This window comes from Centroberyx affinis, unplaced genomic scaffold (assembly GCF_046629955.1).
Source record: "Centroberyx affinis isolate AG114_WGS23_722 - 3 ecotype Tasmania unplaced genomic scaffold, CSIRO-AGI_Caff_v1 ptg000452l_1, whole genome shotgun sequence".
Taxonomy (NCBI): domain Eukaryota; kingdom Metazoa; phylum Chordata; class Actinopteri; order Beryciformes; family Berycidae; genus Centroberyx; species Centroberyx affinis.
Window position 1 is genome coordinate 97,310 of NW_027279113.1, and position 22,758 is coordinate 120,067.

Genomic DNA, 22,758 nt, shown 5'->3' on the forward strand with positions numbered 1-22,758 from the left:
TAAAAGTCAGAGTTGGTGTTATTAGAACATTATTATTATTTTACTGTAAAAGTCTCTGAGTCAGTTGTCACCCTGTGGACTGTAGAGGGAATACAAGTCAGAATGAACCGAACAGTTTATCACTGATTCATCTGTGGATACAAAGTCCTGATTGGGTTCCTGATACTAAGTGTGTGTGTGTGTGTGTGTGTGTGTGTGTGTGTGTGTGTGTGTGTGTGTGTGTGTGTGTGTGTGTGTGTGTGTGTCTCCAGTGTTACAGATTTACCTCTCAGACAGACTGAAGTCCAGAAGATGAGTGTTCGTGTGGAGGAAGAGGAGGGCAGAGAAGAGTCTCCAGTACCCAGCTGCCTGTCTATGAACAGTGACCGGTCTAAAGAGTTTCCTCCACTCTTCAGTAATGAACCTGGACCCTCAGACACAAAGTAAGAGGACTGGTTATACTGTAACGAGGAAATGTTATTTGATAACCTACACTATTGTACTGAAAAATACGGAGCCCAGGAGCGGCCATGGGGAGAGAAAAAAAGTTTTATGGAGGCCAAGATATAGAACAACGTGCGCATGAGATACACTTCATTCCCTGGATTTGGTTAATACCTGCTCTCGGTTTGGCTAAATTCATGCGCATACATTTTCTTCCCTCAATTAATTTTTTTTGTTCCTACTAATTTATAATTTGTGCGCACAAAATAATTATGTTCCCACAATTAAAACGCCACATCAATTATCCCAACAAGCCAAGCCGTTGAGTTCAACCACCTCTGAAAACATGTTGCCTTTTCTTTTGATTCACTGTCAACACAGCCAGGGCAACGCCACATTTCAAATGAAATGATGTGCTCTGACTCTTTAGAAGCTTGTGACTTGCCCACGTTTTATATATCCAGAGCACCATTTCACTATTTCGAGGGCACGTTTTGGCAAATTGTGCGCACGTTTTACATGTCGAGCGCACATCAAGAGCACAAATCGAGGGAATTAATTGTGTCTGGTGCTCAGGAATAAACCAAAACGTTTTGCAAACAGTTTTGCAAAAAGTGTGTTATAAAATGACAAACTGAGTGTAAAGCAGAGAACGTGCATTCAGTTTGACACACTTGGTGATTGCATTGGCTACAAGTGTTAATGGTTTCAGAGATAGTGCTTCAAGAATCACTGTTAGTGTTGAAGCATTCAGAAAAAACGGTAACCAAATGGAGAGAATGAATGAATACAACAAAACAAGGGTTCAAATTGCATATTGTGCTCATGTTACAGTAAATTGTGACCATGACATTATTTATTTTTCTCCCCATGGCCATTCCCGGGCTCCATAGAAAACCCATCTGCCATTACAGCCGTTTAATTACTGAAATAAAACTCACTTTTACTGTAAAAGTCTCAGTTGATGTTATTAGAACATTATTATTATTTTACTGTAAAAGTCTGAGTTGGTGTTATTGGAACATTATTATTATTTTACTGTAAAAGTCTCTAAGTCAGTTGTCACCCTGTGGACTGTAGAGGGAATAAGAGTCAGAATGAACCGAACAGTTTATCACTGATTCATCTGTGGATACAAAGTCCTGATTGGGTTCCCGATATTGTGTGTGTGTGTGTGTGTGTGTGTGTGTGTTTGTGTGCGTACCTGCGTGCGTGCATGTCTCCAGTGTTACTGGTTTACCTCTCAGACTGACTGAAGTCCAGAAGATGAGTGTTTGTGTGGAGGAAGAGGAGGGCAGAGAAGAGTCTCCAGTACCCAGCTGTCTGTCTATGAACAGTGACCGGTCTAAAGAGTTTCCTCCACTCTTCAGTAATGAACCTGGACCCTCAGACACAAAGTAAGAGGACTGGTTATACTGTAATGAGGAAATGTTATTTGATAACCTACACTATTGTACTGAAAAATACGGAGCCCAGGAGTGGCCATAGGAGAGAAAAAAAGTTTTATGGAGGCCAAGATATAGAACAACGTTCGCATGAGATACATTTCATTCCCTGGATTTAGGGAATACCTGCCCCCGGTTTGGCTAAATTCATGCGCATAAATTTTCTTCCCTCAATTAATTTTAATTAATTAACTAATTCATAATTTGTGCGCACAAAATAATTATGTTCCCACAATTAAAACACCACATCAATTATCCCAACAAGCCGAGCCGTTGAGTTCAACCACCTCTGAAAACATGTTGCCTTTTCTTTTGATTCACTGTCAACACAGCCAGGGCAACACCACATATCAAATGAAATGATGTGCTCTAACTCTTTAGAAGCTTGTGACTTTTATATATCCAGAGCACCATTTCACTATTTCAACGGCGTGTTTTGGCAAATTGTGCGCACGTTTTACATGTCAAGCGCACGTCAAGAGCACAAATCGAGGGAATGAATTGTATCTGGTGCTCAGGAATAAACCAAAACGAGGGCTCATATTAACCAAATGGAGAGAATGAATGAATACAACAAAACAAGGGTTCAAATTGCATATTGTCCTCGTGTTACAGTAAATCGTGACCATGACATTATTTATTTTTCCACTCCTTAGAAAACCCATCTGCCATTACAGCCATTTAATTACTCCAAAAAAACTCACTTGTTTCCATTACTATAGAAGAAATCATAAAAGTAATTCTCAGGCCTAGACGGATTTATAGCCAAGTTTTACAAGGAATACGTAAATGAGCTTTCACCTTTGTTGTTGGACATGTATGAGGAGTCACTAGAGAAGGGCGTTCTACCACCAACTCTCAATGAAGCTTTAATAACATTTATCCTGAAGAAGGATAAAGATGCCACTGACTGTAAAAGTTATAGGCCAATATCGTTACTCGTACAGGACCAAAAGATCTTGTCTAAGGTTCTGGCTAATCGACTAGACGGGGTTACTGGCTCTATCATCCACCCAGACCAGATGGGCTTCATTTGTGCGCGTAGCTTTGTAGATAATATCAGGCGCCTCATTGACATTATGTGGGCCACTCGAAATGAAAACTCCCCTATGGCAGCAATCTCATTAGATGCCAAGAAGGCGTTTGATAGGGTGGAGTGGCCCTATTTGTTCAAGACTTTGGAGGCTTTTGGCTTTGGCAAAAGGTTTATTAGTTGGATACGTTTGCTTTACGTGAATCCACAAGCCACAGTTTTGTCTTCAGCCTTTTAGAGATCCTTACCTTAATTAGATCCTTACCTGAATCCATTGGCATGTTTGTGGCTAAACCCTAAACTCCTCATAGATAAGAAACCCTTTCACTTGAAATCATGGGCAGATAAAGGCATTATGGTTGCAAGGGACATGTACAATGGACATACACTTAAGTCATTTACAATGCTTGGAGAACTTGTAGAAGAATTACAGGCTGCTAAACAGCTTAGACATGTACTACTCTAAATGGGGTAAATAAATCGACTTTGTAACAGGGCCATGACGCCAAGATGTTTAGATGGCTGCTTTCTTCTCTGTGGCATGACAAATAGTTCAGCATGTCTTGAATTAAATGACAACTATATAGAGACTACTGTGGGTTTTATGTTTGTGATGTAAGTTCTAGCCAATTCCCCCTTTTGTTGCCATTTTTCTTCATACATGTCTATGTGACTTATAGTGTAAAAGGCAATCCAGGCCTGTGCCAAGTCTTTTTGACTGTGTATAATAAGCCCTTTTTTTAGGGGCCGGGCAGCTCTGCTGCCGGTCCCTCTTGTATTTGCCAATGTTATTATTCTGCTTCTTCTTCTGCCTTCCCATGCATGAAAATAAACCAAACTTTGCACATAGGTCCAGTGCCATGCCAAACTTACTCAACTGGCTTTGGGGGTCAATAGTCCTGATGGTGGCGCTACAGCAACCGTCTAAAGTTTAAAACTTTGAAAAATCATAACAAATCAGTCGTACATGCTACGGCTTTGCAACTTTCAGCAAATTGTAGGCCCAAGTGAGCAGAGATGTTCAGATGCTTCGAGCTGCCAGGAATTCAAAAGTCCATCACTCTGTTTTTTTCAAAAACTGTAAAACTAATTAAACCTATCTCCTCCCACATTTTTTGCTCAATTGACACCAAACTTGCTACACTGCATCTTCAGACTGTCTTCCACAAACGATCCAGCACAATTTTTGAATTATCAAAAATTGAGCCCACAGTGCATCAAAATGTTTTACTGTAAACAGTACTTAAACATCTACTGCAAATTCTCGCGGAATACATCTCCAATGTTCATTAAAATAAATGCCAAAATTGTCCAGTCATGGTAGATGAAGTGTGTAGTATTTTGAATTCTGCCCTCATGTAAACTATTGCAGTCAATGGAAATAGAGCATCTTTAAACATCAGTTTTTGGCTTATGGAGCCATCAATCTTTGTAAAAAACACTAGTTTGAAATCTGCCTGTAAATGCATGGACAGCTGTTATCATGCACCCTGGTGGTTGGCTAAGTCATAGTGTGAAGCCACCACTAATTCTCCCACTTCTCAGGGAGCTCAACATGATCACAACTTGCCGGTGGTGGCAAAGGTTGTGAGTTTGAACCTTGGGTGCTGCAGAAAGAACATGCTTATGTCTACTTAGGCATTGTGCTGTGTGGATTAGAGACACATAATTTCAAAGATTTTTAATTTAAGAAGTTTTAAATAATTATTTCTCTTCCTATTTTTCACCCTCCTCCTCAAAATGCCCGGCCCCAACTCACCGCTGCGCAGCAGCTATAATTGTTTTTAGTTTTGCTTACTCTTTATATTTTGTCTGTTTTCCCAATTATTCTAGTATATTATTTGATAATTAAATTTACTGCAGGGTACTGACAAATGCACATGCCTATATATTTATATATGCAGATAAGTCTGTTGTTGTTTTTTTTCTCTTTTTGTTTTTCATGTATGTCTATATGTGGCAGTATGGTTGGTTGAATTGTTGATTGTAAAAAAAAAAAAAGAATAAAAAGTTTGATCATAAAAAAAACTTAATTCTAACACTTAAACTTAATTTTAACTGTAATTCTACTTAATTTCTTCATGTGGTCCCTACTTGAAACCTTCTCACTACTGGAATCACTGATTAACCCACTGAACTGCTCCTACATAGAGTACATTTACATGCGTACTAATAGTAATATCCAATTAAGGCAACACTAAGACTGAAAGTGTCATGTTAAGGCCTTCATCTGATTGTCTTAATCAGACTAAGTTCATAATGAGAGTAAGCAGAACCCAGCTAGATTTCTGCTCAATCTTTCCATCTATTGAGGCATGTTTGGCTTTGTCAAACAGAACAGGTCAAAGGTCACACTCTCACCTACTGAGAGTTGAAACCTGTCTTGCTTTTGAGTCGCTTGAGTCACTGTTAGCGGTCTTGATGAAAGACTGACTGACTCTGCAGAGTCCGTACAGAGTGCTGGACCCGACACGATCAGCCAGAACCTGGCAGAGTTTACGTCTGAAGCTCTGGAACAAACACAGAGAGGCAAGGATCTCTCTAAAGCTCTTGGGTGTGTGGCTCTCAACATGGTAGCACACATGAGACCAACCAACAGGCAGCAGGTTGATCAGACTAACCAACGCATGATCTAGGCAGAAAGCCTTGAGTTGCTGCTATGACAGGTATGAAAAAAAATTTGAGAGAAAAAAAACAGAAATTACAACAAAGGATGCAGGAGCTGGAAGAGGTGATCAGTACAAATGAAAGTCTGGCACAGAGCAGATTGTGAAAGTGCAGATTTGGATATGAACATAACCAGCTGTTCACCTTAGCAAAAACTCCAGATAGAAGAACCAGATGGACAGAAAAAGTGACAATATGCAACGTCACATGCATTGTTGTCTGTCTTTACTAGAACTAATGATATGTATAAAACATTTCTGTTTCCAGAGGTCAGTACCACAGGCAGAGAGCAGAGTCTCAAAGCAAAGGTTGTAGTGAGGATATGAAGGAAAGACACTGGAAAGAGAAAAATAACTGCTCACTGCTCTGCAATACAGCTGTTCAACCAAAATGGATCCTCATCTGGATTATGTTAGCCAGAAACTAGAAATATGTTTTTTCATCAAAATACTTGGAATGTATACTCAAAGACAATATTCACACACCTAAATTTGAATTCACAATAAAGATTTACTGATGTGCAAGTCAAAATCTGAATTAATATAGTAGAAGCTGCAAACGTATTTTTATTAAACTTATATTTTTCAAGTACAACTTTGGAGCAAAAATGATTTATAGACAAAATAAACTTCCACTATGGTTCGGAGCACAGAAAACCGCGTTCAGCCCCAACAAAACATAGCAAAACGTTTATTTAAATGGAAACGGTGGTGCGTTGAGCACACTGTGACCACTATTTGCGTTCTTTTCTAAGAACTTTCAGAGCCTGATGAAATCCGTTAAATACGTCTTTAATACTACAAAATATGCTCAATGTGATAGTCACTGTCCTTGCCGTCCAGAATAGCAGAGAACATCCCAATGGAGTGAAGGGGTTTGTGGAAACTGTGGTTCCTAATTATAGTGATCCAACATTTGCCTCGCATTTCAGGATGACAAGGCAAATATAGGATAATCCACTTCTTACCTTCAGACTGTGTTACCATCCATATGAGCTAATTATTTTATTATGAGTATTAGGCCTATCATTATTGCTGATCACTGTTGTTGTGATATGATATTGTAATATTTACCATTATATATTTAGAGGAGTAGAGTGGAGTAGAAAAGTTTATGAAAGTGTCTCTCCACAATGGTACATACAATAGCAAAAGATACAAACATGCCTTCTACTTAGTTCAATTGTTGCAAACACCAAGCTGCCAAAAAAAAAAAAAAGACAATATCAGGCAAACAGGATATTTAGACATGTAAATACAGAAACTGACTAATAATGTAGATGTAATGTAGTGGAACTCTACCATTGTATCTTCTTTTTATTGTCAGACACCCTAACTGCTGTGATCAATCTCTGTGCTCTGCTAACACTATGTGTAGTCAGAGGTTATCAAGAATGGAACTTATTTATTTAACAATGACTGTCAGGCAATGTCTGTGCTCTTTAACAAGTTTCATTCAAGTTGATATAAATGGACTGCATGTTGTTTGTATTGAGCTGAGCATTGATTGACATTTACATATGGAACAAACCAGGAAAACTGCTACAGTGTTGCATTCATCCATGATGGGTGAGTGGATGGGTGTGCAGTGCTGACTGACTAACTACAATTATGGTGACAGATAAAAATGTGAAAATTAACTTTAGATGTTGTGGCAGCATGATGCTATCTGAACATCTTAGTTAAAGCTTTTATTTTAGTTTTTATAGTTAAATCTTAATGTTTTCATAATAATTTGCCTTCATCTCCACAGAGAGAGGAAGAGGAATCTAGGTGTTGTGAAGCAGAAGCTGTCCTGCTGTGCCTTGTGTCAGGAGGTCCTGAGGGATCCAGTCTCTACCAGCTGTGGACACTGGTTCTGCAAACAGTGCATCACCTGGGACCAGACTGGTTCATCAGTATGTCCCCAGTGTGGAAAAAGATCCAGAACAAGACCTGGACTGCAGACACCCAGTCAAACCAGCATTGCACAGTGTAAGACTGGAGGTCAGTCTACTGTTGTTACCATAGAAACAATAACATATTTATTATACACTTGATTATTCTTTCTTCTCTTCCAGTTGACAGCGGTTTGCAGGAGGTTTTAGACGAGCATAAGATCAGTCTGAGAAACAGATGTGAAATTGTGATAGAAAGAACTGCTGAAGCAGGAACTGGAACCCCCCTCAATAGGATCTACACTGAACTCTACATCACAGAGGGACAGAGTGAAGAGGTTAATACCCAACATGAGGTGTGGCAGCTTGAGACAGCCTCCAAGATGGAGACCCTCCATGACACTCCAATCAAGTGCCACAACATCTTTAAACACTTACCTGACCAAAAGACACACATCAGAGTAGTTCTGACGAAGGGCATTGCTGGCATTGGAAAAACCTTCTCAGTGCAGAAGTTCACTCTGGACTGGGCAGAGGATTTGGAAAATCAAAATGTCAGTCTTGTGATTCTGCTTTCGTTCCGGGAGCTGAACTTGATCAAAGATGAGCAGTACAGTCTTCTCATGCTGCTCCATGTTTTCCATCCAACATTACAGACGGTCACACCAGAGAAGCTCACTGTCTGTAAAGTTGTGTTCATTTTTGATGGCCTGGATGAAAGCAGACTTTTATTGGATTTCCACAACAATGAGGTTGTGTCTGATGTCACACAGATATCATCAGTAGATGTGCTGTTGACAAACCTCATCAAGGGGAATCTGCTTCCCATGGCTCTCCTCTGGATTACTTCCCGACCTGCAGCAGCCAATCAGATCCCTCCTGCGTGTGTTGACAGGGTAACAGAAGTACGAGGGTTCAGTGACCCCCAGAAGGAGGAGTACTTCAGGAGGAGATCCACTGATGAGGAGCTGTCCAGCAGAATCATCTCACACATCAAGGCATCCAGGAGCCTCCACATCATGTGCCACATCCCAGTCTTCTGTTGGATCACTGCTACAGTTCTGGAGCACATGTTGATTACAGACCAGAGAGGAGAGCTGCCCAAGACCCTGACTGAGATGTACTCACACTTCCTGCTGGTTCAGACAAAGAGGAAGAAGCAGAAGTATGACGTGAGATATGAGATGAGTCAACAGCAGCTGATGGAGACTGATGGGGAAGTTCTTCTGAAGCTGGGGAGGCTGGCGTTTGAACATCTGGAGAAAGGCAACCTCATGTTCTACCAAGAAGACCTGCAGGAGTGTGGTCTTGATGTCAGAGAGGCCTTGGTGTTCTCAGGAGTGTGCACAGAGATCTTCAAAAGAGAGTGTGTGGTCTTCCAGAAGACGGTCTACTGCTTTGTTCATCTGAGCATTCAGGAGTTTCTCGCTGCAGTCTACATGTTCCACTGTTACACAAACAGGGATAAGAAGGTACTGGACACATTTCTGGGAGAATTCTGGGGTAGAGTTGACCAATCCCTGGATGTCTTCCTGAACACAGCCATGTTCAAAGCCTTGAAGAGTAAAAATGGCCACCTGGACCTCTTTGTCCGCTTCCTTCATGGCCTCTCACTGGAGTCCAACCAGAGTCTCTTAGAGTCTCTGCTGGGTCATACAGAGAGCAGTCCATACAGGATCCAAAGAGCCATCAGCAACCTGAAGAAGATGAACACCTCCAATACTTCTCCTGACAGAAGCATCAACATCTTCCACTGTTTGATGGAGATGAACGACCACTCAGTACATCAGGAGATCCAAGAGTTCCTGAAGTCAGAGAACAGATCAAAGAAGGAACTCTCTGTGATCCACTGCTCAGCTCTGGCCTACATGCTGCAGATGTCAGAAGAGGTTCTGGATGTGTTGGACCTGAAGGCGTACAACACATCAAAGGAGGGACGAAGGAGACTGATCCCAGCTGTGAGGAACTGCAGAGAGGCTCGGTTAGTCCTGATGTGAATAATAACATTATCTACAGTGTAGAGCGACCTTCACACCTGATGCCATAAGAATTACAATATGATATATAGTTCCTCAAACATACACACTATAAGTATTGTTCTACATAGCAGTGGTATACAGTGTTGAGCGTAACACGTTACAAAGTGATGTGTTACTGTAATAATATGACTTTTTCCTGTAACGGAGTAAAGTAAGGCATTACTGTTACAGTTTCAGTAATCACATTACAGTTACCGGTCTAACAGATCGGTCGTTACTTGCGTTTCATTCTTTAGCCTCTTTAACCTCTTTATTGGTGTAATATCTATGAAAGATTCCCCTCGTCTTATCCTGTCTTCAAGTCATGTCGGAAAGTGGGAAATACATCCCGGAAAGTTTGAATTTAATGCTGTAGGCCAAAAACCTTAAGAAGATTTTGTGTCTGTCATTATTTAGATACTTCTGCTGGTAATGTGGTTTAGGTCGACAATATTTATTGACCCAATGAATGCAAGTAAGCCTAGCACAATCATTTTAGGGTGTAATTCAAAAACAATGTAATGAGTAGGGTAACTAATTACTTTTCTCAGTAAAGTAGAGTAATTCATTACTTTTAAGAAAAGTAAAGTAACAGAGAAAGAAAAGTAACAAGTAATGTGTAATTCATTACTCTTTTTCCAGTAACGACTGGACTGGTGTTACACCTGTTTATTCCAAAGATTACAACTCAGTTGTGATAAGATAAAAATATTTGTGAATTGTTGTTGCAAAATTATTGTTGCTGTTTATAGAGCTATCATGTTTAGCTGTAATGATTGCTAGGACTTTACAGTTAAGTGTTGTTTTTATATTTATCTTCCTTGGGATGAAGGTGGCTTAATACAAACCAGCCAAGGAGCTTCAGGAGTTAATAGGCTGTGGTTAACAAGTTTTGAAAACTTGCATTTTATCACAACAGACATCGGTATATTCCAGTAGACAGTGTCAACATCAATGTTAGTATTACATGATATGGTTGTTGTTGTTGTTTAATCTATAGGATTGCCATGTAAATCCTGTGTTGTTTTATCAGAATTTAAAATTACCTGCCTGTAAAGCTTAGGCTAAAAAAAAAAAAAAAAATTTAAACACTTTTTACAGAGTTGCTGTCATGTAATTGCATGTATGTATTACTTTCTGCTTGGTTTCTGCTTATATTACACATTCAGCACTTTTTGAAACTTCAAATTCTATAATACAAATTATTGACATAATTATTATTATTATTATTATCAGTAGTAGTAGTAGTAGTAGTAGTAGTAGTATGCTGTGTACGTTTTGATTGGTATGCTTATTCTCAGCTCTGCTTTCATAATAACTAATCTTACATTAAATTTATGATCACAGACTTTCGGGCTGTGGACTCTCAGAGATTCACTGTGAAGTCCTGAACTCAGCTCTGAAATCCAACCCCTCCCATCTGAGAGAGCTGGACCTGAGTAACAACAAGCTGCAGGATTCAGGAGTGAAGCTGCTGTCTGCTGGACTGGAGAGTCCACACTGTAGACTGGAGACTCTCAGGTTAGACAGCATATTTTATTTCTGTGCTGACATCGATATTATATGAATATTGTGGTGACACTTCATTTGAGGACATCTGTATAGAGTTGTTCCATCTGAAATCAGACAGGATTTTTTATTTTAGAAATGAATTTGATTCTGCACCTATACCTTCACAAACCAAGCTGTAGTTAATACATGGTGGAATCTTTGTTAATTTGTCCTGATTCAAATAGAAATCAATCAATGAAAAATCAATGAAAATTTTTTAGCTTAGCTTTGACAGTCAGTGTATCATTACGCACAGCCATTGAATACATATACTGAGCCATAATAGCCCATTGATTCACATGAGTAGGTCAAATTTATGATCCGATGGGTGTTCTTCTTATTCCCACATTACTGTACGATTATCTGCATGCTTTATTCTTTATTCTTTATTCAGATTGAGTGGCTGCAGCTTGTCAGAGAGCTGCTGTGCTTCTCTGGCCTCAGCTCTGAAGTCCAACCCCTCCCATCTGAGAGATCTGGACCTGAGTAACAACGACCTGCAGGATTCAGGAGTGAAGCTGCTGTCTGCTGGACTGGAGAGTCCACACTGTAGACCAGAGACTCTCAGGTAAGATCAGTTTACAGTTTTTCTCAGTTGATTTGACACATTTCTCCAAACTAAGGTCTGTGCTCTCAGTGTTTCTCAGGTCAGTATTCCTGTATCTGTAAAGGTCGACCCTGCAAGTTTTACATCAGGATTTCAGATTCAGGATTTCTTTTATTCTGATCAAACTTCATATACACAGCAACTGACCTCAAACCTCATGCTTTGATATCTTATTTAGATTCCTGCACCTCTCTCTAGTCCTGTCTCAGCCATAATTCACTGTCACATCTCAAGCTTGTTCAGAATAGAGCAACTAGGATTTTAACCAGTGGTAAGGTAACATCATCATATCCCCAATTTTAACCCCCCCCCCACAATTTTAATTTTAATCTCTCCACTGGTTACCAGTTAGATATAGAATTGATATTAAAATGTCACATTTAATGGCCCTGAATTACACTGTGGACCTCTTAGTTCCTGATGTGTTGAGAGCAAGCTGAGATGTTCGGGTCTTTCTGACTTTCCTTCAGTCTAGACTCAAGACTAAAGGTGATTTTGCCATCAGGGCTCCTAGACTGTGGAATGCCTTCCTGAGGGACTTAGGCTAGCAGATTCAGTATCGTCTTTAAAACACTTAAACACCTAAACACCTAACACTAAAACACCTCCACTTTGTAAAACACATATTGACTTGCTTTTGTGTGATTGCTTTTTGTCTTTCCTCCCTTCTTAATCTTGTTTCTCATGTTTATATTTTATATTACAGTTTTTTGCTTTTTCTGTGTGCAGGACATAGCAGTTTGCAATAAAGTTTTGTCCTACATGTAGTAAACACACATACACACAGGTATCCAAATGTGTAAAGTATGGATGTTTATTCCGAACATAACACACTATCAATACAAATAAGTGGAAAAAGTTGATTTTTTTTTTCTCAAAATGTTCTACAGTAACACTTCTCAAACAACAAAAGCGCAGTAGAGGAAAACAAAAACATTTGTGCTAGAAACAGAACAGAACAGAAAAAATAGGCTAAATCTCGCCTTCTTTGTGGGTCTGGCCATAAGTTTACAGTGTTGCTAGAAGTGTGTTACAGTGTTACTGTAAATTGCAAACTGAGTGTAAAGCAGTGAGTTGTGTTTACAGTTTTGCAAAAAGTGTGTTATAAAATGACAAACTGAGTGTAAAGCAGAGAATGTGCATTCAGTTTGGCACACTTGGTAAATGCATTGGCTACAAGTGTTAATGGTTTCAGAGATAGTGCTTCAAGAATCACTGTTAGTGTTTAAGCATTCAGAAAAAACTGTATTATCACCTCTTTTTAAAGTGTTGCCTAATTTATATCTACTTTATTTTTTGTTTTCTTTTATGGCTAGTTTTACACATGCCTTTTGGTGGATTTATTTATCAAATTACCTAGTGTAGTGTTCACACACTAGCATGAGTGACCCCAGTAGGAATCAAACCAGCATCTCTGGCATTGAATACATGAATACCTTCTGTTAGTAGAAGTAGTAAAAATCCATTCTCATGCCCACCTCGTCCTATATTGACGCTTTGTCAAATCCCTTGGCGTCACAATAATGGCTCCCTTTTGCATCTGTATAGGACGCACCGCCGGGTGTTCAATAGACTCCATGGTAAAACCTCTTGCGGCAGTACTGGACGCCTACAACTTTTTCTCCTAGACCACGGTATATGGAGGTGTTACATAGTCTAGCCTACATTTTCTACCCAAATGAGGGATTCCTGTTTGCTGCATTTCTTTTACTTGAGCTCTTTGGTGCTAATATTGATTTAAAAAAAAATAAAAATAAACTGGTTAATATGGTTGTAGATCATTTTTGAGTCCAAATGTTAAAAAAAAATGTGCTTGCATTTTAGCGTTTGATGTCGCCTGCTAAATAAATAAATATAACCTATATAACAAGTTATTTCAGTGGCATCTCAATAAACTGCATAAAAGATAGCACTTTATAATGACTATATTGTCATTATACAATAATATTTACAATATTGTAATATTTACAATAAGCATAATTTAAATAGAAGAATGCAGCTGTTCTGTTTCTAAACACTGCATAACCCATTTTTGCCATTGAACAGACCCCTTTCTGCTGTAAAACATAGCTGATGAAATCACGGCAAAATAGCGCCAACAAAAGTATATTTTTTTACTTTTTTTGGTTATATCCTCTTATAACATCAACTTTTTGGTTCAGATTGTATTGCATCTTTGTAATATTGAGCAGTTTGCCTTTCCATAACCAGTGTTGGGAGGGTTAACGTATTCCACTACAGATTACTGAATACATGCCCTAAAATGTAATTTGTAACGTATTCCATTAGATTACTCAAGTTAAGTAACGTATTCTAAATACTTTAGATTACTTTTGGAATACTTACTTGCTGAGCCCATTTGTCTGGGTCTCTCTGAATGTAGTTAACACTTGCTTAGGAATGACCTTATTACTGTCTTCAGAGGAAAAGTTATGCAAGTACATAGCCTATGTAAACATAAATGTGGTATGTTTTGTCCTGCAACTGATACTGTCTAAAGAAAAATGGCATCCACCAGAGAACAAAGTCTTCAGTTTTCCTTTACCCTTTCTTTAATTTCCACAGCATCAGTTAACCGCAGCATCAAGTAGAGTAAAACACATTAGACAAACATTAAAGAAAAAAATAGTAATTTAAAATAAATTTCCTGCATTTCTACACCACCTAACCTCTTGGATTAAGTCAAGAAACAGCAACCCTGTATAATGTTAACCAAAAATGTAAAATTATGTTATATTACTAGATTTCAGCATTGAGTGCTTACATTCATGATTTTGCATAGGCATATTAACCTAAAAACCTATTATTGGGAATCGCGAGAAAGTTTCAGAGCGACAGAGACACAGAGCGTCCCCATAACCATAGCAACTCACTCTCACTCCTGCCTGCGTGCGCACGGCGCGAGAGGAGAGGGAGAGACGCGAGCAGCATGCATGGGAATAAATTACCATATAATACATTTGTGTATATTTCTCGCTATTCAGATAGTCTGAATAACTCTCTGCTGCACGGTGCTGCTCTGTCTTGTCTGTCCTGCTGTCAGTGTCATTTTTTCACGTCGCAACGTTATCAGTTATGAATTTGTTTTTCACTGCGTGAGAAAATGGACTTGTGGCGTGAGAGCGTGTGAAAAATGTCAATTGCGTGAGTCTCTCGGTCAATGTGTGAGAGTTGGCAGCCCTGTGAACTCGCTTGACATTATTATGTATGAAACTGCCAATCAGATTTATTTATTTATTAATCGAAGGTGCCAGAACGCCGTTCCGGCCCACTTTAACCCCTGTTTGTAAGTAAAATGTTCTTTATATTTCCATGTCAAAAACACATTCCTGAGAGTGTCCTGGCTGTGTGTCTCCTCCAACATTGCCATTGTCTTGTGGTGTGTGGCAGGTGCACCGCAGGTGCACAAATTGTTGCACATTTTTTAAATCTGTTTATGGGAAATGCGTGCCTCATATGAATTTTAGAGCAAATAAAACAAAACAAACAAAGTAATCCCTTCAAGTAATCTATTCTAAAGAGAGTAACTGTATTCAGAATACCACCAATTTAAACTGTAATTGTAACGGAATACAGTTACTTATATTTTGTATTTTAAATACGTAACGCCGTTACATGTATTCCGTTACTCCCCAACCCTGTCCATAACCGTAACCTTAGGCTACCCGGAAAAACTACAGTTTGCACTGTTTAGCACTTCACAATAAATGCCCTGCTGTGTGGGTATTGTAGTTTTATTGTTGTTTCTCCCATAGTAGACGTTGTAAACATGGAATTGACATTGTCATTTGAGGGTGGAAAAAATACATCTTTTGTTGGATTTGAGCCATCTTAATGGGAAGCAGGAGAATTTCAGAAAATATTATATTTCAACTCTACTCAGTGGCGCCCCCTATCGGTAACCCCACTCCCATGAAAGTGCAGCTCAATAGCTTTCTAGAAAGGTTGACCCCAGGTCTCTAGTCCCTTCTGTTGCTGCATAATAAGCCTTCAAAAGTGACCCTGGGTCAGAGTTCAATGGGCAATATTGCAGTGCAGGAACCACCCATGCTCTTCATACTGACAATTTTGTCCTACGGCAAAGTTTAATTTTCACCACTGTCCCGCCCCAGGCTCTTTCAAGCATACTTCCTGAAACCCTTTGAGACTCAAGTCTGGATAAAATCAATCAGTTGTCCTGACTGAATCAGCTTACCTTTGGTCTGCTGCTGCATATCAGGTGGATCACTGGGTAAGCAGACTGTATCCCACTGGAAGCTGCCATTAGAGGGGTGGCACACATATTGCGGTTCACTAGATAGTATATTCCCCTCGATGGTCAATGGTGCCTAGTAGGGGAATGGCCACACAGCGGCTGGTGCCCGGCCCACACATTGAGGTTCCACATGTTAGAATGACCTTGCTTGATCCTAAGATGCTAGCTTGCATTTGGGATATCAGCTAGGCCACATGGTGGAAATTACTAGCTGGTGTCTGGTATCTGACAGGCTTTGGGGGGGGAGTTCCCTATCGTGGCAGCATCAGAGCCTAGACACCATACTAAACTCTGTATCTAAATTTGCATTCATTCTCTATAATCTGTTTACATGATTTGGTTGACTGAAATTATAAGAGAATAACATTTCCTTATCTTTTCATGTCCATTGAGGCTGAGTGACTGTAAACTGTCAGAGAGAAGCTGTGAAGCTCTGGCCTCAGTTCTCAGCTCCCAGTCCTCCAGTCTGAGAGAGCTGGACCTGAGTCACAACAACCTGCAGGATTCAGGAGTGAAGCTGCTGTCTGCTGGACTGGAGAGTCCACACTGTAGACTGGACACTCTCAGGTCAGTATTACTGATACTGTTCAACAGACCACCATTTAAATTCTGCTTTACATGCACATTAATGTCTGTGAAAATACCTGACCTCTGTAGGATTTTCCTGCTGATGTGAGTTCTGAAAGCAGCTGAGATACCAACATTTATCACTAGTTTCAATCCTCTGTGAGAATATTTCATTATTTCCTCTCCTTACTGCCTCTGTTGTTGAAACCTAAAGTAAAGGACTTGTCACATTCTGTCACAAATTGAGTCGAGAACTGAAATTAAATCACAAACCAGATCCTTAACTGTTAACATTGGAAACAATTGCAGTTTTTGCATTATCATAACTAATTTCAGAGCAGTGTACTAATGAGGAAACCCAACATGTAACTCTTTTTAAACAAGGAGTTTACACTGAGAGCTAGGATCTCTTTTTCAGAAAACCTGTACAAACATATTAAAACAGACAACAAGCAGGAGTGAAATAGTTTTTTGTCTTACTTTTCAACACTATAACCTTATATAATCTTTAACATAACAAAGCAGCTAGTAAAATAAATAAGGACGTGAATGAGCAACGCTAAAAGGTATCAAATGGACTATTCAGTCGCAGCTATTTAAAAATATATTTAACTGTTTGTGTTTTAATCCCTTCTTGGGTTCAACTGTTAGAGAGTGTGTTTGTTGTGTGTGTGTGTGTGTATTGGAGAGCAGCGTTCCTTTTTAACTGAAGCTATGTCAAGTTCTACAGTGAACTAAGTAATTAAATTTTGAACACAATCAATCGTCATGATGGAAAAACTAGGAAAATAAGGCCCAGGTTGATAATAACTAGAATTATGCTTTAACAGAGGAACAAGGAAAATTTAACCAAGATAATTATCATTATTATTGTTTTATCACCCAGCACTGCAAACTATACATCATTAGAAGAAAATGCAACACTATGTGGCTGTTTGCTGTGTGTGTGTATGTGTGTGTGTGTGTGTGTGTGTGTGTGTGTGTGTGTGTGTGTGTGTTGTGGACACACCTGGATAATCCTAGGTTAGGTGCATGAATACGTTTTCAACCATGTTGCCTTTGAAAATTCTTCTTTTACTCCATTTCCGGCCGTTCAAACCCTTTTCATTATATGGTGGACACACCTTACATTAATGGCGTCATCCAGTGAGAAAGTGGCCAGACCTGCCTCGGCGTCTGTATCCAGCCCCCATGGGTCAGGTCTCAGCCTTGCTGCCAATTTGACATAGTGGCCATCGGTGGTACTGCAGCCTAAAATTCACCTGCAGCCCAAAAAGCGTTTTTACCATAGACGTTATAAAAGACAGTCCTCTAAAACTGCTAAGAAGATACCTACAACACCACACAAGACCAAACAACACTATTTGAATTATGTATTTTTTAATCATGAAGGCCGATTTTTTTTTTAAATCGCTCAGAGACGTATAAAAGGCTGTTTTTTGTGTGTGACGTCACCCCAGGTTACGAGCCAAGCACGCACCTCTGAGCTCTGCATCGGGAACGAGCGTCCTGCTTCCTCTGCTGCTCCGTCTGTCAGCCGTGTTCGTACAGTCCGGCTTCGCTTTTATTAAGATATGAAATATTTTACATGAGTAACCCACTGGTATTTAAAGGATAAGGCTGGTGTTTTTTAATGCATTGCTTACCGTCAACAAATCCTATGAAAATAACAAAATCAGCAATGATTTTGTTTTGCCAACAAGTCTCGTCCATGTAGCCGGGGCCCAATGAAGCCATGTCCCAGCAGCCATAGAACTCCATTGTATTAAAAAACTATTAAAAACATGTCAAAGAGCCATGCCATTGCTCTGGGCAGCATATTTCATCATCACGATGCACCATCACGGTGTAATGAAGAAATTGTTCCTATTTGAATTTGATTTGAACAGTCTGACTTTTCATGGTAACAGTTAGCGATTTTTAAAATTAAAACTATGTCTTTGTGAGCTGTATTTAAAGGTTTTTAGCTTACAATTGGAGCCAATGACTTCCGGGTTGACGGCTAAAACGGTATGTGGGAAGTCAGAAAGTAATGGGAGTAGGGCAAACGCATTGTTGATCTTGTTATTTTCATAGGATTTGTTGATGGTAAGCAATGCATTAAAAAACACCAGCCTTATCCTTTAAGATGTACAGATAAGAACAGATAACCGAAAACTGAGGTTTAGGAATAGGTGTGTTTTCTGTGCTTGTTCATGACATGGATCTATATAGACAGCAAGCTAACTATTAGCCTTGTTTTTAGCCTACCCTGACATGTATTTCACAGGTCTGTCTGGTGAACTCAACTGTCTCAACTAACCCTAACATTACATGCTATTTATAATTTTTGTATTTCATTGTGAATTAACTTTATGTTCTTTTCATTTTTTTAAATAAGCGATTTTAAATAACTTGCCCTGTACGCTATTTCTAATTCAATTTCATGACAGTATTGTATGGTGTGTATGTTTAACCTACTTGCATGGTAGTGACTGTAAGTCTAGCTGCCAGCGTTTGGCTGCTGTGTAGGGAAGTGAACTAGGTCGACATTTAGTTTTGACAGACTCCTGATAAAATGTATGATGACATCTTGTCAAACTACCATAGCAAAGTGCTGTAAATTCTTGTACAAGGATACAGGGCCAACTCAGCTCCATCTTGTACATAACTTTCTAAATCCTCTTACAAAAGTTGAATAGGCTATTTACAATAAATTAAAAAAAAATTAGAAAAAAATCTAGATCTACATGTTGACGCTGAATGAACATTAAGTATTGAGGGGCAGACGATTCCTTCTCTCTCTGCTCTGCTCTCACAGCCGCCCCTCCCCCACCAAACTGTCTGTTCCCATGCTCCCACCTGCAGCTGCTCACTCCCGACCTGCTCACTTGATGACAAGAGCACGGCTGGACGCGCATTACTTCTGGTGGGAGTAGCCTATGTAAGCAGGCACTACTGTGCAAGCACCGTGGGCTGCACAACACGGAAGCAAAGCAGGAAGAAAAAAACTTTTTTGGCAGCTTTCGTTCAAATGAATGGGTGGCCATTTTTCTGTTCATCCTCCAGTTAATATAGAACCTCCTTGGTCAGTATTGGAACTGACTGTGCTTTCGCAAGCAGGAAAAATTGTAGTCCATGTTTCGGAGTGCGAGGGACTTTATCCGCGAGGAAATTGACTTCGGTATCGTGGATTCTAGCGTTACCGCTGTTTGCCCGTCCGGGCTGGATCATGGCACTCTGATTGTCTATGACTTTTCCTGTGGGTTTGTGAGTAGGCCAACTCTCTTTCCAGTTTGTTCCTTGTGCAATGGGCTTTTGCGGGGTTTATTGGAACCCGCGGGAGGCTACCGGTACAAGGAACTGTGTTTTCTTTTTTGATACTGTGATTACCTTTGGTGTGGAGTAAGGGAAAACCCATTCGGGATTGTTTTGCTGGGAAGGACTGAACTGAATTGCAAGCTAAACGGATAATTGCGCTTTGTTTTCTTGAATCCCAGAGTTAGTTTCAGTCTGGCTGAAACTAAGTCTCATTGTGCCGTGTTTTCTTTATTCTGTTTTGGTGTATCAAGTGGTTGACTGAATAAGTGTTCATTATCCAATTTTTTTACCCAGGTACTTGTTTGGGTACATGAAGGTTATTTTCCTGATGTCTATTCATGTGTCCTGTGTAGGATTTGACTTTTTTTTTTCCTTTTTCACTTAGAGTGAATCAAACAAACTTTGTCAGACCTGAGGCTGACTGGCACCCCAAACAAACCAGTCAAACCACTACAGTGTGTGTGTGTGTGTGTGTGTGTCTGTGTGTGTGTGTGTGTGTGTGTCTGTGTGTGTGCAGGCTGTCATTCTGTCTGCTCACAGAGGAAGGCTGTGCTTCTCTGGCCTCAGCTCTGAGCTCCAACCCCTCCCATCTGAGAGAGCTGGACCTGAGCTACAATCATCCAGGAGCCTCAGGAGTGAAGCTGCTCTCTGCTGGACTGGAGGATCCACACTGGAAACTGGACACTCTCAGGTATGGAGAGGCAACGTCTGCTAGAAGGCTGAGAGCTCACACACATTTTCTCTGTCACACTGACAAGCTGAGGAATACTGTTTCATGTTTAATGGAGGATATGAGTGGAAATCCTTCATATTGAAGGTTATTAAATGTCCATATTTCCATCATCAAAGAGAATCTGCTGATCTGACTTATTCCCTGTTTATTCCTCCAGTGTGGAACATGGTGGAGTGCAATGGCTGAAACCCGGTCCGAGGAAGTGTAAGTGTGTATTTAGTTTGATTCATGAAAACAAAGCAGGACACATTCAGCTATTGAGATGGAAAGTCCGTCTACACCACAGTATGTGACATCCATTCATTCAGATCCTACTGTGAATCAGGATGATGGCTGACATCATGTACCATCAGGAAACTGCTAAGAAATGAACTGTCAATAAATCAACAAATAACCACAACAGGTTTATTAGATGAGAAGCTGCTGTTGTATTGTGTCTTGTTCTCTCCATCAGATGCCTGTGAACTCACACTGGACCCAAACACAGCACACAGAGAGCTCCTCCTGTCTGAAGACAACAGAAAGGTGACAGAGGTGAGAGAGGAGCAGCTATATCCTGATCACCCAGAGAGATATGACTGCTGGAAACAGCTGCTATGTAGAAATGGTCTGACTGGTCGCTGTTACTGGGAGGTCGAAAGGAAGGGAGAGGTTCATATAGGAGTGACTTACAGAGGAGTCAGCAGGAGAGGAGAGGGTGCTGACTGCAGGCTTGGATGGAATGACAAGTCCTGGAGTCTGTTCTGCTCTGATAATAGTTACTCTGCCTGGCACAATAACAGCTCAACAGACATACCTTCCCCCCGCTCCTCTGACTCTAACAGAGTAGCAGTGTATCTGGACTGGCCTGCTGGCTCTCTGTCCTTCTACACAGTTTCCTCTGACACACTGATCCACATCCACACCTTCCACTCCACATTCAATGAACCACTCTACCCTGGGTTTGGGTTCTGGTCTGGGTCTGCTTCCTCAGTGTCTCTGTGTCAGATAGAGGAGAGAGAAACACTCACACTGTGACCAAAGACAGCTGCTGAAATGATAGTTCACTCTGGACATAATCACACACACACACACACACATCTTAAAGTGAGAATATTAACGTTTGCATCTTCATATAGGTTTACTGCTCATGTTGTTGTAAACAAACATGATCCATCAGTCAGTGTGAACAGAGTGGATTGTATGTGAACGGTAGCCGATGTACAAGAACAGACATTTTATTTTGAAAATGAAATGAATGAGATATTTAACTAGACTGAATCAAATTATTATTTTTCATCAGTTATTGGTGATTGACAGGTTAAAATATTTGTCCTTTGAATCTTTGTTTTATTTGATCAATCTCACTCCTCCAAGCTAAACATCTATCTTGTTTTCTACAGGAATAAAGGTTAAATTAAGGTTGTTTGATCTTCATAGTTTTAAATAGAAATTGTTGACTTTAATATGTAATTATTGTTGCCTTTAAATATAGCAGTGTATTGCTCTGTTGCTAAATAAGTTGTGAGTCATGAAAATCAAGGAAAATGTAATCTATTGATTTGCATTGCCAATTTGGTTGAAGATGTCACTGACACTCAGTTTATGGTTTGTTTGTTTGTTTGTTTTTTTGTTTTTTTTCAGTTGATTCCCAATAAGATTAAGAATGTCTTTTTTGAGGGAGACCTTTTACCTCTAATATGGCTTTTGCAGCTTCCTACAGTATGAGAGGGTTCTCCATTGTCATTAAGTTCCAAGTATGTATATGTTTCCTGTTTTATTTGGTTTTTAATGTCTACCTCCTGAAGAAGGGAGTTGTTAAATCTCCACAGGGTGTTAAAATTTTTTTTACTCAATATTTACAATTAGGGATACTTTTGCATGGTCTGATATTTTTATTGGGTCTATAGAAAGTGTAATCTCTTTCAAGGGGATGCATGTGTCTCCACATCTGATAGTCCAAACTCTATTTCTGCCCTTTTTAGTATATTTGCAGACTTTAATGATTTATATTTAGCGTTGCTTTGAGTGTCTATTTTATTGTTCATGATTTGATTAAAATCTCCCCCCATGATGGTTAACCCTTTAGTTAGAGACTAAAAGTTTAGCAGCTTCTTGCATAAATTCAAAACCTTGTTCTGGTGGGTTATAAACATTAATTAAGGTAATTTGTTTTTTTGGGGTTTTTTTGGCCTAATATTGGTTGATGATGATCCTGGCTTAAACACACCTAGGATTTTCCTGGACTAACACATTTGTCAATGATGATCCAGGACTAACATTGGACTCTGGTGAACTAGGTTA

The 22,758-nt window shown here is 39.7% G+C and overlaps 1 protein-coding gene across 1 annotated transcript; it reads left to right on the forward strand.

The window, feature by feature from the left end:
- The first annotated feature begins 291 nt into the window (after positions 1-291).
- On the forward strand, positions 292-21,492 carry LOC139642285 (NLR family CARD domain-containing protein 3-like). Its single transcript, XM_071517051.1, has 10 exons — positions 292-422; positions 1,671-1,820; positions 7,321-7,541; positions 7,628-9,425; positions 10,810-10,983; positions 11,408-11,581; positions 16,269-16,442; positions 20,260-20,433; positions 20,633-20,679; positions 20,930-21,492. Exons 1-10 carry the CDS (start codon positions 292-294, stop codon positions 21,490-21,492), a joined length of 3,606 nt encoding a protein of 1,201 aa, XP_071373152.1.
- Positions 21,493-22,758: the final 1,266 nt, after the last annotated feature.